Source organism: Mytilus edulis, chromosome 13, assembly GCF_963676685.1.
Source record: "Mytilus edulis chromosome 13, xbMytEdul2.2, whole genome shotgun sequence".
Classification (NCBI taxonomy): Eukaryota; Metazoa; Mollusca; class Bivalvia; order Mytilida; family Mytilidae; genus Mytilus; species Mytilus edulis.
This window is the reverse complement of record NC_092356.1, coordinates 51,671,233-51,690,089: the sequence shown is the minus strand read 5'-3', so window position 1 is coordinate 51,690,089 and position 18,857 is coordinate 51,671,233. Positions and strand designations below refer to the sequence as shown.

The window sequence follows — 18,857 nt, the reverse complement described above, 5'->3', positions numbered from 1 at the left end:
TTGGATCCTCTACATGGAACTTTCGAAAGATATCCATACCAACAAGGATTTGATATGAGAGAAAACCATATGGAGCAGGATATATTGACCCTTTCGGGGCGCCTAGATCCCCCTCCCGAGTTTTGACCACAATTTTTGGGAAGGGTTCTTGTTGCTCAGTCAGTTTTAAAAAAATGCAGCTTATCTAGAATATACCATGTGCAGATATTCAAATAAAGATACCAGAGGAGCAGTCAAACTCATTAAATAAACAACATCATGGCTAAAAAAGAAAAAGACACACAGACAAAAAATAGTACACCAGACACAACATAGAAAACTAATGAATAAGCAACAAGAACCCCACCAAAAAATGGGGGTGATCTCATGTGCTCTAAAAGGGTAAGCAGATCCTGTTCCACATTTGGCACCCGTCGTAAAATGCAGTGTAATTGAAGTAAATACAGAGTAGAACCCTTTGTCAAATAGCAGCTTTCAGTTCATGTGTTGTTGATCATGTCCATGTTTAAGCTTTTGAATAATACTGGTAGAAAGCTTCGCTGTATAATTGTGATATTATTTCTTGGTTATTGGTACTATCACAAATTCCTTTCTAGGCTATTCTAGGGTATTGCTTTTGATTTAGCAGGATTTTTTTTTAAATAAATTTACTTTAGAAATGCTTTATACAATTGTCAACATGATTTTTGCTTTTTAAAGGAATAATCCAATACTATTTTCACTTTCCTTTTTTGTGTCAAGATTCAGACTAAACTAAATGGACTTCATTCCATAAGTCTTTCCAATTCACTTTGTCTTGACAATTTAATGTGTTGGTCTATTCTGACAATAACCGACTGTGTAAGGGCTGTATAGACAGTTAAGGCCCGTAAAAACTCCCATCATTAATAACTTTCATACAATTGAGAGGTTTAGCGCTATAAAACCAGGTTCAGTCCACATTTTCAACAATTAAAAATGCCTGTACTAAGTCAGGAATATGAAAGTTGTTGTCCATGCATTCGTTTGATGTGTTTTTTCATGTGATTTTGCGATTTGATTATAGACATTCTGTCTTGAATTTTTGTGATTTTACTTCTTGTTTTTTTCAACAATCTTGTACATGGTGTATTAAGGAAAAGTCTCAGCAAATTTACTAACATCTTATCTAAACCTTAAATATGTGAAGTTTCATGAGAAATAAAAACAAAGAAGCCATATCAGTTCATATAGATTCTTTTTATTTATAAATTTTAATAGATAAATCTCCAGTCCAGCTGGAGGTATTGTAATCTACAGTTAATAACAAATATATATTAAAATGTACCATAGCATAAGTCGAAAACTTAACACACATGAATGTTGATTGTTACAAGATCAGCTCAGATGACAATCCTTATTCCTGATAATTATAAAGGAACAGAAAGAACTTGCTGAATAATTATTGCAATTTGTGAGGTAAACATCAAACTAAAGACAAACAATTTACAAAGAAGCATTGTAAGCATTGAACAGAGTCAACAGACAACAGATACTACAGTATATTATTACTTAAACAGATACTAGACTGGTCTTTAAATTCAACATTATAATTACTAACATCTTACTGGAGCATGCAAAGGCCTTTTTTTTTTTAAATCTATCAATAATTCTCTGTTCTTTTATCTCTGAAATCAGCATCCCCTAAGTTTCCTGTTTTTCAATTTTGGGCACACATTTTTTGTATTCTTTATTTTTTTTGGCCCACTATTCTCTTTTTTGTTGTACTTTAAAAAACAATACTAACTTGCTTGAAAAAAGTGTTAATTTAGGATAAATTGTTATCATTTGATTTTCTTATTTTTACCGTACCTATTATAACAAGGGATATGGCATAGAGGAAACGATGATAGTCTGTCCGAAGGGGATGATAAACGGCTGACCTTTGTTAAGAGAGTCATATCTCTTGCATGTAAAAGACACCCTTGTAGATTTCGAAAAAGACCAGGCTAATGATACTACAAGGCAGCACTCCCACCCACAAAGTAGAGAGGGATTAATATAAGTTCCAATAAATTTTTGCCCAATCCACTATAAAAAATATGTTTAAAATAAGGGCATTATAATTAATGGTACACGCATCCTTCTGTCCCACATGAAGGTCAAAGTTAGGTTTTAAGTACTTTATTATGTACGCCAAATTATGGTTTTGATCTAGACTCTGTGGTTAACTAGACATGCAAATGTGATAGTGTTAGACATAATCTTGTTTTTTATTTAAAAGATTTTGACATATATCTAAAGTTAAAAGGGCAAAACATTAAATGACATCAATTAGCATTGCACAAAATGTTTTTAAAATTTTTAACTTATTCAAAAATAGAGTATTATATGGTAGAAAACAATGTACAATGGATGCTCAATAAGCATATGATAGGATACTAAGTTAGACTACAATAAAACGTAAAATAATGGAATGCAAATTTCTCAATTATGTTTTACATTAAAAAAAAAACTAGTCATACAGTGATTACAATATGAACAAATCCAAGGCCGCAAATTTTATATACTGAATGTGGTTATATAATGAAATGCTAAATATCTATATTAGATGAAAATATAAAAAATTAAAAAAGAATTTTGATTTGAAAATATTGCCATTCTCAAAGTCTGAACTGAAAAGTCTTTGAAATACTTTTAAAAATATTCAATTTCATTTTAGGAAAATAAAATAAAAAATATCTTTATTTTTACACCAATATAAATCTGTAACAGAACTGTGAGCTAGAGCATTGATGATAATCATGAACTGGTTATTCATTATACAGGATCTATTGATTATACATTACAATGGCAAATGATCTGGTTAGTTCTTGTATGCACTCCCTCATTTAATTACAATGTACTTGCAAATGACAAAAATCAAGAGTTTGAATGCAAATACATTCTCACAAAGTACATCAAGGGTGCCTTAAAATGCTAGTATAGTCTTATCAATTCTTATATCATGATGGCTATACAAAACTTCATGATTTTCCTTGAATTTTCCCAAATTCTTATAAAACATAATTACACAGATATCTTAAATTATTATTGCAAATTTCAGTGAAAACACGGCTGACTTAAATGCCCCATCTGTTGTTTCTTTCCTCTATTTTGTCACTAGACATGCCAAAGACAGGAACAACAACTGACTGGTTCATAGCATACACCTGTTCTCATTCTGGGATCTAACACGCTGTCTCTCTTCACCACATTAATAACCCAGAAAGGTAACATCAAAAAGAAGAAAACTGAAATAAAATATCATGTTAATATTAAAATTTAATATGCTCTTAAAAATATAGAAAAAGAATCAAAAAGTAGAAAACTGAAATAAAATATCAATTTTATATTAAAATTTAATATGCTCTTAAACTATAGGAAAAAGAATCAAAAAGAAGAAAACTGAAATAAAATATCATGTTAATAATAACTTCCTTACATTTAAAAGATTTTCATAAGCTCATTTCCCTATACATTTCTGATGCAGACGCTTTATATATTACTTCATAGTAAAGGGTTAATGGTTCAATGGGTCAATTGGTAAATTGAAATTACTTATTCATAAAAAATGTTTTAAATTTGGTCAAATCTTTCAATCAAAGATGTTATACCTTTTATAGCTATCCATGCAGTATGGGTTAAAGTTTTACTCATTGTTGAAGAGTGTATGGTGACAGAAAGATGTAAATTTCTTTGTCATTTAATCTCTCAAGGAAAATGGTCTCATCCGCAATCATGCCAAATTTTCTTATATGCATTGATAAAATTTACTCTATTTTTCAGATTTTGTAGCAAAAACAAATCTCATTTGGTTCCAATGGGAATCAGTTTTCAATCAAAGCAACTTTTCTTGTACTAAGTTTAATGAATTAAGTTGTTCATATTATAAAAAGGACACTTTTTTGGCAGGAACAATTAGTACACAAAGAATTATTCCATGTGCAGGGATCTCCATGGATGAAAATTTCACCATGGAGGAAAGGAGTAGGGGCAATAAGGCCCTTATTTGGCCCAAAAATAACTGCAAATTTAAAAGCTATCATACATATTTTTAAATTACTTAAAACTTGACTACGGTACAAGACATTAAGAAAAACAAAACAATTTTGGACATTGAACAAGTTACCAGTGGCAACAAATCATGACTTAATTTGCATATTCATAAAAATTTCGAGATTTTCCTTGTTTTTCATCAAATTTGAAGTATATTTTGGATTGAAAAAGTATGTGCGCACCCAAGAAACAACTTTATATTTGGTGAAATTTTGTCAATAGTTACAACAAATCTTCTGTTAAATTATTTTGTTGTTTCTTGGCTGCGCACGATGTTCCCACACTGGAAATAAATATAGAAAACTGCATAAATGCTGTATTTTTCATCGTTTTTGTGAAAACGGTACATATTGTGACGTAATTGTGACGTCATCACATAAAAATCTTAATGTTTTTCATTTATATTTTTTGACCCTATGCATTTCTATACAGTATGTGCCAATTTGAAAAAGTTCTCAAACATTTTATTTTCTTGGGCCAAAACCAGGCCTTAATGCCCCTACTCCTTTCACCATCACAAACCATGCGTACGACGTACAGTGAAGCGTGATTGAAAGTATACCATCCCTCCACATAAGGATTGGTGAACATGCTAACTCATTGCTTATTTAAATTATATTTATTTGAATTTTCATTGTAAATAGAACATGTAGAAGTATAACTTCAAAGGCCAAGCCTTCATGCCCCCACTTTAGTCGAGAATGACCAAAAGCTGTCATGAAGGTCCACATGTAGTTTTCTTGCTATTTTGGTAATTGTTATGGGGGTTAAAAATCATGTAGAGCTTATTTTTCACGGATACTTAATTTAGAAGTCATGAACCCATTACCGCATTACCGGTATGGCTGATTTGCAGCAACAACAAAACGATTTGTACGGGTTATGTAAAATGTTAAAGAGATTTGTAAAGCAAACGTTGACAAAAGAAAAGGTTTTTAATGATTTTATCCATGTTATTTAGCAAATTGATGCTATGCAACATGCATCTTTCGAGTCTGAATAGAAACCGGAAATGCGGATGTATCAATTTGATTGTAAACTACGAAATGAATTCGGAATTACGATACGACATTTCTTTACAGGAAATAAAAGTTTTTATTTTTTAACTTTTAAAGTTATTCTATATTATCGTTCCAATACAGCAGTACTCGAGTTATTTCAGATGAAATAAAAATAACTGTTTTACATCTTTTTTTGTACTTCTCAAAAAAGGGTGATGTCGATTGCGTAAGTCAAAATAAAAGCATGTGTTCGACTCTTTAAACTGTTTTCTTTGTAACTGTGATTATTAATTTATTTATTCAATCTAAATTATCATAGAATTTGCGGAAACTTAGTTGAATAATTCGACAAATGAATCGTTTATCTTCAGATTGTATTCTCCTGTCTGGTTTGTTGATCTACCTGTACAAGCTCAGGTACAAGTGATTAGCGATCTTAATCCGGATATCCCTCAGGTGTTAGAACTGTATTGGATTATAGACATTATAATATAAAAAAGCCTGAGGGTTATGCAATTACATGCATTTGATTATAATTGCTAAAAAAATGGCGTCTGGCTATTAAAACGATAACAGTTTTGAACGATGGCGAAAGACAATTTAACGATGGCGCAGGTCATTTGACGATGGCGCAAGACATTTGAACAATGGCGCAGGTCATTTGAACAATGGCGCAGGTCATTTGACGATGGCGCAAGACATTTGAACGATGGCGGAGCGCCATCGTTAAACAGGCCATGGAGATCCCTGATGTGACATTCTAAGCTTGACTATCAGTCCTGTGTAATTTATAAATAGTGTGTACAATTTAGACATATTGAACCAGAGGGTTTATGTCTCAAAACAACTTCTCTGACAATAGAGCATATACAAGATCACAAAATGTTAACTAAAAGCTTCCTATTATCTTTACATTATAATACACATATAATCCTTACTAAGGGAGCTACCATTTGATTTTTATGGGGGGGCTAGGATGAAATTTGAAAAAAATAGGCAGGACAGGAGTCTTGAGTAAAAAAAAAAGGCAGGACGACAATTAAGGTAAAAAAATGTCAGGATAAACTAAAAAAAAAAAGGCAGGACCGAACAGAGTGAAAAATAAAAAGGCAGGACAGAGATTACAGCTAAAAAAAAATGCAGGACAAAATTTTTCATCCTAGCCCCCCATAAAAATCAAATGGTAGCTCCCTAAATAAGAGAATCTGTTTCAGTCTGTAGTCTGGAGAAAAGCTTGAAATTTGTATTTTTAAATGTAACAACTGAAAGTCTAATTTATGCAAACATGCTGAAATTTCACTAATTTTAAAATCATTTGGCCTTTAATCATTTTATGATTTAATTGATGATCATACCACATCTTCTTCTATTTATAATTTGGAATTCATATAATGAAACTTACTAATGCTAATAGCGCACACCCAGCTGTACCCGTAACATATCTGATATAATTCATCTGTGGTATTTTTCTGTAAAAACATACACAGAATAGAGAATGGAAACATCTATATACAAAATTGTAATCATGCTTTCATGATCATAGCGAAATATGTAATTTTAAGTATTGAATGCTTCTTTTAGTAATTTCATAGGGTTGTAAAAGCGTTGACAGTGCAGACATTTTTAGTACTTTTGGTCAATGCTTTTACAACCCAATGAATTTACTTAAAATTGAGTATCCAATTCTTTAATAAAGCTGGTTTCTTTCTTTCTTCTACTTAAACACATATATTTTTAAACTATTTATAGTTTTCATGAAAAGCATTTTTTTTCAACCACACTTTACGGGAGTCTAAAAATTGATAAACACTGAAAATTGCATAAAAGTAACGGTGGAAAATTAATGGGATTATTAAAGAAGGTCAAATAGAAATAAATAAAAACTTGTGAAACTACTTCTCTTATCAGAACATTTGGATAGTTTAAAAATGCAATTTCTTGGCTCTAATAAATAAAAAGATGAAAATCCATTTTGAAATAAATCATTAAAAGATTGAAATGATCAAGCAACATAAAATTCATACATGATGCTAACCTTTATGAATAGAAAATAGAACAAAGTGGAAAATTTCTAAATTTTATTATCTTCAAAGACAATGGAGAACAACTAAATACGGTATATAAATATTTATAATAAAGAAATTCCTAAAAAAGTTCAAAAACATCCAAAGAAAAACTTACGCATTCTGCAGCTTGTGATGTCAGACCAATATGTACCAAACCTTCTATGAAACAAATAACGCCAAAAACATGGAAGACAAATTTGATCAGTCTTGGTACTGGGTTCATCAACATGAACAGTAATGTGAAACCTGAAACGAACATCAACATTATGTATTGCTGGTTATAATTGATACATTTCCTCCAAGATGATGAACAGCTTTGTCAATGACAAAAACATCAAATCAAAGTTTTATTTATTGTTGATACATTTCAAACAAAGTGAATTGCTATTAGAAAACTTTAGTCAAGTTCTTAAATTCATACTCCTATTCCACTCATCCTGAAGCTAGAGGATGTATTGCTCTGTTTTAATTAAATTTGATCTTTGTGTAGTCTGAAATGGTCTTGACCAAGGCTCGACCTGCCTCGACCTGTCTTGACTAGTCTAGACTAGTCTCGACCAGTCTTGACCTGTCTCAACTAGTCTTGACCTTCATATTTAGTTTTTTTTAGAGAAACAGGGCTTTTGCTGTACGTGTTCTTCATCTCAAAGTCACAGTGAGGCCTTCAATAATCTAATTTAATTTAATTGAAGGCCTCACTGTGACTTTGAGATGAAGAACAGCAAAAGCCCTGTTTCTCTGCTTTTTTTGTGGGTTTTTTTTGCTGAGCATGATTTTGTGTTGTGTATGGAAACACCATCCTTTGTTTTTTATTTAGGTTATAATTATCTGATAGTTCCATGCATTCCCTCTTCTGTATAAATATATTTAAGTCTAGATAATTAGATTTACCATAAAGTATGATTGCTTACATTCATGTCATTTGAACTTGGGTGGATTGTTGTCTCATGGGCAATAAGACCACATCTTCTTATTCTAATATTGCTATCCTAAAAAACTTTGGGAATTTGAATGGGAACACTGATATTATAGGAGAACTATAAGTAGATACTATTATATAAGGCCTATGCTTTTCTGTATGATATATCTGGTTTTAAACAACAATAAGACTAATCGATATCAAATTGCAGCTTAAAAAAAACAATTTATCAATAAACAAGACGATATCAATTTATTTTACAAACACTAAATTGACATAGATTATACACAAACTACTGACCGGCTATCATAAAATTATTATTTAGGACGTTGAACTGCTTGTAAAAGATTTTGTAATACATGTATAACCTCACCTATTGCAATCATGGTGAAGACTATGGATACAATGAGAAGTTGAAACAAAGGCTGGATACACCATCTTGTTGTCTTCTTAAGAACCAGTACATAAAACTGGGGTACCAGTAAGGCCAAGGAAAAGATGGCCAACAATATAAATCTGAAACAAAAATATTACAAATCAGAATTTAAAAAATCAAAACTTCAACATGTTTTAGGAAGAAATCAATTCTTTAATGATTTATCAAGAGTAGGCTTTCACTTAAGATAATTTATGATGTTTATGAATATATATATACATGTATACATGTATATAACTCGTCTAAACATCAACCCAACAATGTTAGATCTGTAAATTTGCTTTCGCAAATTTTTGTTTCTTCCCTCGTCGGGATTCGAACCCATGCTACTGTGATATCGTGACACCAAATCGCCTGCACTGCAGCCGTCCCAATAGACCACATGACCACCTGGGCTCTCAAAAAAAGAGCTTTCGCTGGTCGTGTGTTACCTTTCCTCATCAGTTTTAATCTAGCAGCGTACTACAGTACATGATATATAAGGCATGAAGATGTTATTGTTACAGATCAGCTAAATTATCTATAGTAAAGGATCCTACAAATTAATGTAATATATACAGTCACAGAAAATAATTATATTTATAAGTACGTCTGAGTCAGTGACAACTCTAAATCAGATGTATCCATCGGATTGCCATCAATGATGGTGATACATGGCTGTGTACATAATGTATATACAACTCGTCTAAACATCAACCCAACAATGTTAGATCTGTAAATTTGCTTTCGCAAATTTTTGGTTCTTCCCACGCCGGGATTCGAACCCATGCTACTATGATATTGTGACACCAAATCGCCTGCACTGCAGCCGTTCCGCTAGACCACACAACCACCTGGGCTCTCAAAAAAAGAGCTTTCGCTGGCCGTGTGTTACCTTTCCTCGTCAGTTTTAATCTAGCGGTGTACTACAGTACATGATATATATATATAAATGTACTACAATTCAAATCTGCATGTCTGTCACAATGAATAAATGACTATGATTTGAATGGTCATTTTAAAATTTGTCTAAAACTATAAAATATGAATACATGAATTGTCTACATTAATTTTCTGACAATAAAAACATTAGAAAAGCATAGTAATTCAAACAATCATAGTAAAATGTATTTGTAATATGTTTTTCTTATTTGTTTACCATGTTTAATTACTGTCAACTACAATCCTTAAATCTACATGCATGTATATTAGACAAATTAATTTTTAATACTTCAATGTTCTGTGCTGCGCACAACACTTTCTGTTACCATGATTACAAAGAAGATACTGATAGCACATTTTCAATATACATGTACATGTAATATACTAGTTGTGCCACTTACATTTTCTTTCTGTTGTCTCTTGGAAACCATCTCATCAGATGGTAAACAAAGTGGGGCCAAAAATATTGCCACATTTCTGCTAATAGCTCTTTAGATGTTTACACTGAAAAAATTAAATCTAATGAATTAACATAAAATAGAAAAAAATATGAGTACAAACACAATTATAACAATAGATTATTTTCATATTACATGTACCTACTTTTGATTCTGGTTTATAATATTTTTCAACAGGTTACCTACCACACCTTAGTACTCTGTCAATTAAAAGTAACGTAAAGAACTAAAATCAAACATTTAATTAGTACAATTCTTCTGGGAAAATATACTGCTTCATATTTTCTTTAAACGACAAACTTAGCGAAAAATAGTAAAATTTCCCTTCAAATATCACACCCATGAAATGTAACCTGTCTAAAAATAATATAAACCGGAGTCAAAAGTAGATTATATGAAAATAGTCTATTGGTAATGGCTCAATTCAAAGTATTATGTATTGTGTTATCATACATAAAATACTTATTAACTGGCAAATATCAATACATATTGTAAGTTGTATACAAATGCAATTTAACTGAATTTAATGTACAAATATAATAGTATTTTTGTAATACATCATTTTACTATATATATAGACATAAACATACATATTATTTTTGTTTTTGCCCAAGTAAAAAAAGATTTTGTACACAGAACTCAAGACTTTGTTGCTGGCTACAGCAAAACAGTGATTGATATAGTTTTGCTATTTTGTAGGTCATATTTCAGATTTTTTAACAAGACTATATGAAATATATCTTTAATTAAATCATTTTTTAATTTGCAATATGTGACTTTTTGCTCCAAAAAAAGATTAAAATGTGGCTAGCCTACTATTATTTCAAATGATCAGTTAAGACCAACAAATCAATGGTTTTCTGAATTTTGGGTTTCACCACATTTCTCTTAAAGAGCAAAAAAAGTTGATCAGAAATCTTTTGTTTTGTTTATTCTTAATCCTTAGTCAATTTGAAGTTAAAAACATCCTTTCTGAGCATAATGCGACTCATATAACAAAGTTCACAGCTCAATTTAAACTGACTGTAATGTAATTTAAATGAAACTATCAATGCACAAATGATATAAACTTTCCAATGAACTAACATTTGATTATCAGACATTTATTTTGAAGAAGATATTTAACATTATATTTTGATTTTGAACTTCATGAATTTATTCAACAAAAAAAATTAACGTAAAAGGCTACTCTCCTGGCAGACTTTTTTAGCTTTAAAAGACGAAAAAAATATTAAATCATAGATTTTTAGAATGAATATTCCACAAACATGATAAACTTTATAATCCTACAAAAATGTTATGCCAGACAGTTGTTTTGGAGAAAATATTTTATTTATAAGTAAACTTTTCTCAGCAATTCCAGCCATTTTATAAATACTATAAGTAAACACCCTGTTCTTTATTATATAATTCAATTTTTAACAATATGTTGAGTTATACAAAAGTAACAAATAAAAACCTATCGAAAATAACTGTTCTGGTTTTATCTGTCCTGTTAATAGACCTTCCCCACATACTGGAAGAAGAAGAAGAAATAAGTGTGGTAGTTTATATGGATCTCCTGTAGTTGGAGATCACAATACTGGTACAAATGTACATATATACTAGTATTGTGCACAATACTGGTATAAAAAATTTGTACCAGTATTGTACAAATGTATTCCAGTATTTTACCAGTAGTGTCTTTTTTTAAATAAACAATACATACTTACTTTAAATAAAGCTAATGATAACAATGACCACTGCCCTTTCCTCGATCTTGATATCTATATCATAAACGGGAAGCTTAATACAAAAATTTATGATAAAAGAGATGATTTTTCATTTCCTATTGTTAATTATCCATTTTTAGATGGTGACGTTCCCTTGTCACCATCTTATGGTGTTTATATATCTCAACTTGTACGATTCGCTCGTGTATGTAACAATGTATTAGATTTTAACGAGAGAAATTTATGTACAGTGTATTACTGAAAAATTATTACACCAGGGTTTTCGATATCACAAACTGGTCAAAACATTTACTAAATTTTATCACCGGTATAAGGAAATAATTCGTAAATATAACTCAACATGCAGACATCTTATACGTTCAGGTATTTCACATCCAAAATTTTATGGAAATATTCTTTATAAAGCACAAAAATGTCAGTATTCTCCTCAGAAACTAACAAAACCTTTAAATAGACTTATTAAAAGGGGATATAGTTACGATACTGTTGTCAGGTCATTAAAGATTGCATATTTTGGCTTTAACATTGATTCACTGATAGGGTCTTTGCATCGGAACTAAACACATTTATTTCTAAAAAAACAGTTGTTGGCATGACACGGGTTATGTTCTTCTCATATATTTTATGATAGTATGATACTAAACCCCTAACGGGAGGGATTGTACCTGATATTCATATGATGAAGACATAATCTTTCAATCAGTTTAATTGAGGTCTGGAGCTGGCATGTCAGTTAACTGCTAGTAGTCTGTTGTTATTTATGTATTATTGTCATTTTATTTATTTTCTTTTGTTACATCTTGTGACATCGGACTCGGACTTCTCTTAAACTGAATTTTAATGTGCGTATTGTTATTCTTTTACTTTTCTACATTGGCTAGAGGTATAGGGGGAGGGTTGAGATCTCATAAACATGTTTAACCCCGCCGCAATTTTGCGCCTGTCCCAAGTCAGGAGCCTCTGGCCTTTGTTAGTCTTGTATGATTTTAAATTTTAGTTTCTTGTGTATAATTCGGAGTTTAGTATGACGTCCATTATCACTGTACTATTATGCATATTTTAGGGGCCAGCTGAAGGACACCTACGGGTGCGGGAATTCTCGCTACATTGAAGACCCATTGGTTGCCTTCGGCTGTTGTTTGCTCTATGGTCGGATGGTTGTCGCTTTGACATATTCACCAATTAATTAATCTTTTATTACAGTTTCACATATATATATATATGCATAATGATATTAACATATGACATGACAATTGTATATGGAATTATTGTATGTTTAACTGATGATGCCATTTATGGTACACTGTGATATCGATTGTAATCAAAATCTTCTCATTTTTTTTTCTTTTAAAAAGCATTTTAACAAACTCTTTACATTCTTCTATGTTTTCTTCCAGCTCTCTCTTTCCAAGACTCAATTGTGTATTTTAGGGAATTTTATTTTGACATTTATGCTGATATAGCTTCTGTATCATCAGCATTTGTATTGTTTATTTCTGCTTCAGATCGCATTTCTGTAACCCCCACTTCCTATATTGATGTTTAGATATTCAGTCTGTGGACTTTCTCTTACGCTAACTAGATTACAAGTAACAAGCTTGTTTAGATAGCACCTGTATGGCTCTCTTACTGTAGGAGTGCTTGTCTAATACATGTATTAGTATTTGAGAATTTGTACCAGTAGATATATCTGCTACAAATTGTATTGCCCATGGTCTGAATCAACTGTTTAAACTAACCTTAACATTTATGTAGACGAAATAGTTAATTTGATTATAATCTGCACTGAGGCTGAGGTTTCTCTATCTTTTTATGTTAAATGAATATTGATATCTTTTATCATGTTTATTGAGAAAGATTAATAAGAAAATAAAGACCAACAAATGCATATGATCTTAGTACATCTATACCATGTACATGTATGAAAATGCTGAATTGACAGCGATATTATAAGTGTAATAATTTGCTTGAATTTATTAGAATTAATAATAACTCAGATAATAAAATCAAATTAAGCTTTTATTTCCTTTTATTTTATCTCAGTTGAATCAAATAAAATATAGAAATGTAATAAAATTATTAGCAATTATTTATATGAATTATTTGAATAATGTGAGATACATGCATGTAATTACTACATGTATAATCTTTTGGTTTTTTTGTACAAGTGACTAGTAATTAATTTTAACTGGTTGTTTATTGATTTCACTGGCCTTACTAATTAGTGACAAGAAGAATTTTAGCGACAAGAAGCGACAAGAAGCGTCAAGAAGCGACAAGAAACTATTTAGCGACAAGAAAATATTTTTTTTATTAAAATAACTTATTCCAAACTAATATTAAAAGAATATACAAAAGAAAACAATTTTAGTGACAAGAAAGTTAATATTGATAGAAAAAAAATTGAAACATAGACAATGATAGATCTAATTGCTACATTTATCATGTTTATTTACATGATATTTTATTATTTATTATGTATAACAGCAAGTATTACATTTACCCTGTCGTTACGTATTATGACATTATGTGTACACGACAACTCGTACTTTCGGCAACTCATACTCAACTAACTCGTACCCTATTTTTACCAACTCGTACCCTTGCTTTATTTGATATTATTTATATGCATAGTTGTTGTAATTTTCTTTCGTATATCATTATAGCAACATACATGTATAAATAAAAAAAACTTTTATTGTTAATAAAATGCAATCATAATTGTTTTAAATATATCAAAGCTTACCAAATGCAAATCATTATAATCATTAGTATTCCTTAGAATTGATTGTTTGAAATTGTTTGGACGGCATTGCACATTAAAATAATTATGAGTACACAATATACTAATCAGTGGTCATTAGTGTATAACATACCTACAAAAAAAGAATGGATTTGTTAAAAGTAGAATAAACATAGAGAAGTAAAAGAAAACAAAAATTCGGTATAAGTGCGCACTATGAACATCAAAGGCCGTTGAGTTATACTTAAACAATCACCATCCTCACTGAAGAGACAAAAGAGACAAAATGACACAGAAATTAAAAGCTATATGTAATCGTACGGTTTTCAACAATGAGCAAAGGCCACCCATACCACATACAGTCAGCTATAAAAGGCCCCGAAATGACAATGTAAAACAATTCAAACGAGAAAACGAACTGACTGCCATATTTATATAACACAAATATTAACACATCAACAAACAAACGTGTCTATCACAGTATTCAGTAAAAAATCTCTTCAAATATTCTATGGATCGAGCGAAACACTTGAGGATTTTTTTAGATATAAATCCTATCAGTAGAACAGCTAGAAAATAATAAAATATGAAGCATTATAATGGAAAAATAGTTTCTTCTATCACGGGAAAACAACGACATGTCCATCGCAATATTCAGTACAAAATATCCTTTTCAAATATTCTATGGATCTACTTCAGGGTGTTAAAATATCCATATCTACGGATATGAACGTCGGTAACTTATAATATTATTAATTCCTATATTTTAACAAATTTGATTCGTTTAGGGATAGTCACATGTTAAACTATATTTTCGAAGGTAGTCGAAGGTAGAGAGAAAACGGCGGATAGCAAAAAGCATATTGACCGGCAAAAAGCATATTGCACGGTTATTTTTAGAATATCTAAAAACCGATACACTTTGTGACGTCATGTAATGAATTTCAGGATATTGTTTAACGTTTTGAAACAAATGATATCTGTGATCGATGATTTGACGGAAAAAAATCTTCAAATACATAAGATGTCCAAAAATAAAGTTAAGAAATAACAACTAATATGTTGTTATTGTCACGGAGACAATGTAATATCTATAAAGTTCCAACAAACCTAAATAACGATTTTGATACAAACATGGTCGGAAATTAATAATATAACAAATATAGCCTTTGTATGAGGTAAATACAGGATATATCGACCCAAAGAAGTATATCTACCTCGGACTTCGTCCTCAGTCAATATACTTCTTTCAGGTCAATATATCCTTTTCAGGTCAATATATCCTTGTATCGACCTCATACAAAGGCTATATTTGTATATTATAATGTCAAAAAATATTGGGTACGACTTAGTAGAAGTACGAGTTGGTAAAAATAGGGTACGAGTTGGTTGAGTACGAGTTGCCGAAAGTACCAGTTGACATGTATCCTATTACTTTTACTTGTGTTTTAGAACATAATATATTTCATGTATTTATCTTATAAATTGTTTTTAAAACTCTCTTTGTACATATACAATGTATAAATAAACTTGCAAAATGCATTATTTGTGCATCATTGTCCAGAAATACAGAAACAAATTGTGAAATCATTTTACTTTGTGTATTGCCTCATTTTATGATATTTATCATGTTTATGCATATCGATTGAAGATTAAAGGGAATTAATGACAATGACAATCGAGTTTTCAACAGCCTGTCAGGTGTTCACTATTTACAAAGATTGTATATTATGGCGCGTGTAATTATATAGTCTGACGCGAGTACAAAGTTGAAGGTGTTAATTGGATGTTTTCTTTGACGCCTTACTTCGACGTAAGGCGTCAAAGAAAAAAAATATAATAGCCTTTCAAGACGTCATAATTATTTGGACTAAATATAACTTTGAACTTCAATATCATCATGATCATATTTTGCTTAAAATTCATTTTTCATTAACCCTTTCAACGCTACACAAAAAAATAGAAAAATGGCTGCTGCTGCTGCATTTTTTTTTTTGTACATTCATTAGAACAGTATTTTCCTTTTCAGACTGCTGTATCTTTTTTATTATATGAGATACAGAGAAAGTTATCGCATGAAAAATGCTCAGGAGAGCATGAACTGTAATGTTAGGCAATTATTTTACTGAAATTTTTATCAGGTTACCTGCGTTTTCAGGTAATTAACAGGTAAAAGGTGTAATTTATTACATTTGTGTTGAATTTTGAATAAAAACTACTTTTAGTCTTTATTTATTTTGTTGTTTTATCTGCCATATTGTAAAGAAGACACCAGTTGCCCGATTCCGTAGCGTATTGTACCATACATAACGTTTTATGTAATCGTGGCACAAATAAATAGCTCCGTCCTAAAAAATTTCAGTCAACCTCCGTTTTCCCCCTTTTTCTACGTCTCGTAATGATCGATCAAATCATATTTCCCACACAAATTTTATGTAATAAACACATTGAGATAACAAGAAACCTTTTAACTATTCCTCGTTGTAAGTTTCGCCAAGGAAATGCTGAAATTTTTCCATATTTACAGCTTCGTTTCCGATTTCCGCCATTTGCATTTGTCAAAATATTTGTTTTTATTTTCCTTCTATTTTCCTTCTACTGCATGATTTTACTATAAAAATTGTCGGGATTTCAAGCGCAAATGAGACCTTGCATATCCTAGATTCAAACGAGGAAAAATTAGAGAGAACCCGAATGAAAACCGAATGGTTTAAGAGTCCTTATGAAAAATCCTTTTTCATCGCGGCATATGCCGCGAATAGCAGTGGCGAACGGCGTACGTCATCGCAGCATATGCCGTGTATAGCGTTGAAAGGGTTAATATACATGTACACCTTAAAGTACAGTCAACAATACAACTACAATACTGGTAGATTAGTAATGTACCATTATTGAGGGAGGGTAGGAGGGGTCCTGATCCCGAAATCCCGAGTTTAAAAAAATCGAAATCCCGGGCTTATAAAAAACGAAATCCTGAGGTCCCGAAATTGGAAAAAAGAATTCCCGGATCCCGAAATCCCGAGCTTAAAAACACCCGATCCCGGAGTCCCGATAAGGGTCCTATCCCCCCTCAGTATTGTGGGTTTTTTTTGGGTTTTTTAAAGTTAAGGTTCATCATAACCTTTTGGCTAAAATGGCCGTATTTACACCCCAAATTTTACTCTGAGTACAGACTAACCTATACACCTGCAACAGTTTTAAGGGATGGCAGGAACTAGATATATAAATTTTAAATGCATTTTATGTTTCAGAAAATTATAAACTTTTCTAGATTTTGCTATCCATTTTTTTTCGTTCCTGCAGAAGGTGCAAAAATTAACTAAGTAGTGAAAACGATTGAGAAGCTCCCCTCATATAATCAATGTTGTGAGTAGTATTGATTTAAATGGACAATAGATGGACAATAGACACCTGTAAACAATAGGTGATTTAACAGGTTTAAACTGTGTAACTGAGTGGACCGTATCAAATGAAACTCGGGTGTTTGTCTATTTTGCTATCTTCTGCAGACTGGAAAAAAATGAACATCAAAATCCAGGTAAGTTTTTAATTTTCTGAAACGTAGACTTCATATAACTTTTATATATCTAGTTCCTGCCATGCCTTAAAACTTTCCTGGATGTACCAGTTTGTCTGTACTCATAGTAATTTTGGAGGTGTAAACACAGCCATATTTTTCAATGGCACTTCAATTCCTTATGATGAACCTTAAAATATAGCTGGTACATTACAATATTTTTATACCAGTATTGTCGACAATACTGGTATACCAGTATTGCGATCACCAACAACAGGAGATCCGTTTATATGTTCTTCGTGTAGTTTAAGGTCACAAACATCAAACTTACCATAATATGAATCAATTTTATGAAAATTTTCTAAAATTGTTGGCAAGCACTTGTTTACAAATGGCCGCTGACAAGAAAGACAACTCAAATTAAGAATTTAGGATAACTCGGCCCGGAGAAAACTCGGACCAAGTCAAATCGGACCGACTAATAAGTCAAATCGAACCGTCTGTAATGACAACACAGACAAAGTATTAAAAAGGATTTGAACTTTATACATTATATAAACTATTACTGAGACTAGTATAACACAGTTATAAAAGAGGGAAGAAAGATACCAGAGGGACAGTCAAACTCATTTATAAATCGAAAATAAACTGACAACGCTATGGGTAAAAATGAAAAAAAAAAACAGACAAACAATAGTATGACACACCATAGAAAAATAAAGAATAAGCAACACAAACCCCATCAAAAACTTTGAACTTGTAATGATATATTTTCTTTCATAAAATGAACAATAAATTTGCAGAAACAGTATTTTTTCCCCGATTGTCTTTTACTGCTTCAGGTTTTGTTACCGTGAATTCATTATTATTCTTAGGATACAAAAAAGTAAAAACACAAAAATACTGAACTTGGAGGAAAATTCAAAAAGGAAAGTCCCTAATCAAATGGCAAAATCAAAAGATAAAACACATCAAATGAATGGACAGCAACTTTCATATTCCTGACT

At 31.2% G+C, this 18,857-nt stretch overlaps 1 protein-coding gene across 1 annotated transcript; it reads right to left on the bottom strand.

Annotated features, from left to right (window-relative positions):
• Positions 1 to 2,971: 2,971 nt before the first annotated feature.
• LOC139502131 (uncharacterized) lies at positions 2,972 to 18,290 on the bottom strand. The gene is made up of 6 exons (XM_071291504.1): positions 18,182 to 18,290; positions 9,801 to 9,903; positions 8,416 to 8,558; positions 7,239 to 7,369; positions 6,460 to 6,526; positions 2,972 to 3,251 (listed from the first exon to the last, which is right to left on the bottom strand). Exons 2-6 carry the CDS (start codon positions 9,872 to 9,874, stop codon positions 3,121 to 3,123), a joined length of 546 nt encoding a protein of 181 aa, XP_071147605.1. The 5' UTR covers positions 9,875 to 9,903; positions 18,182 to 18,290; the 3' UTR covers positions 2,972 to 3,120.
• Between the last annotated feature and the right edge of the window lie 567 nt (positions 18,291 to 18,857).

What these genes read in the sequence shown, in the direction of transcription:
- LOC139502131 (XM_071291504.1), bottom strand. Translation starts at nt 9,874, where the DNA reads ATGTGGCAATATTTTTGGCCCCACTTTGTTTACCATCTGATGAGATGG. An exon ending in AGAGACAACAGAAAGAAAAT is followed by an intron (nt 8,559 to 9,800) that starts GTAAGTGGCACA and finishes TTTTTGTTTCAG; the next exon opens with ATTTATATTGTTGGCCATCT. An exon ending in CTTCACCATGATTGCAATAG is followed by an intron (nt 7,370 to 8,415) that starts GTGAGGTTATAC and finishes TGTTCGTTTCAG; the next exon opens with GTTTCACATTACTGTTCATG.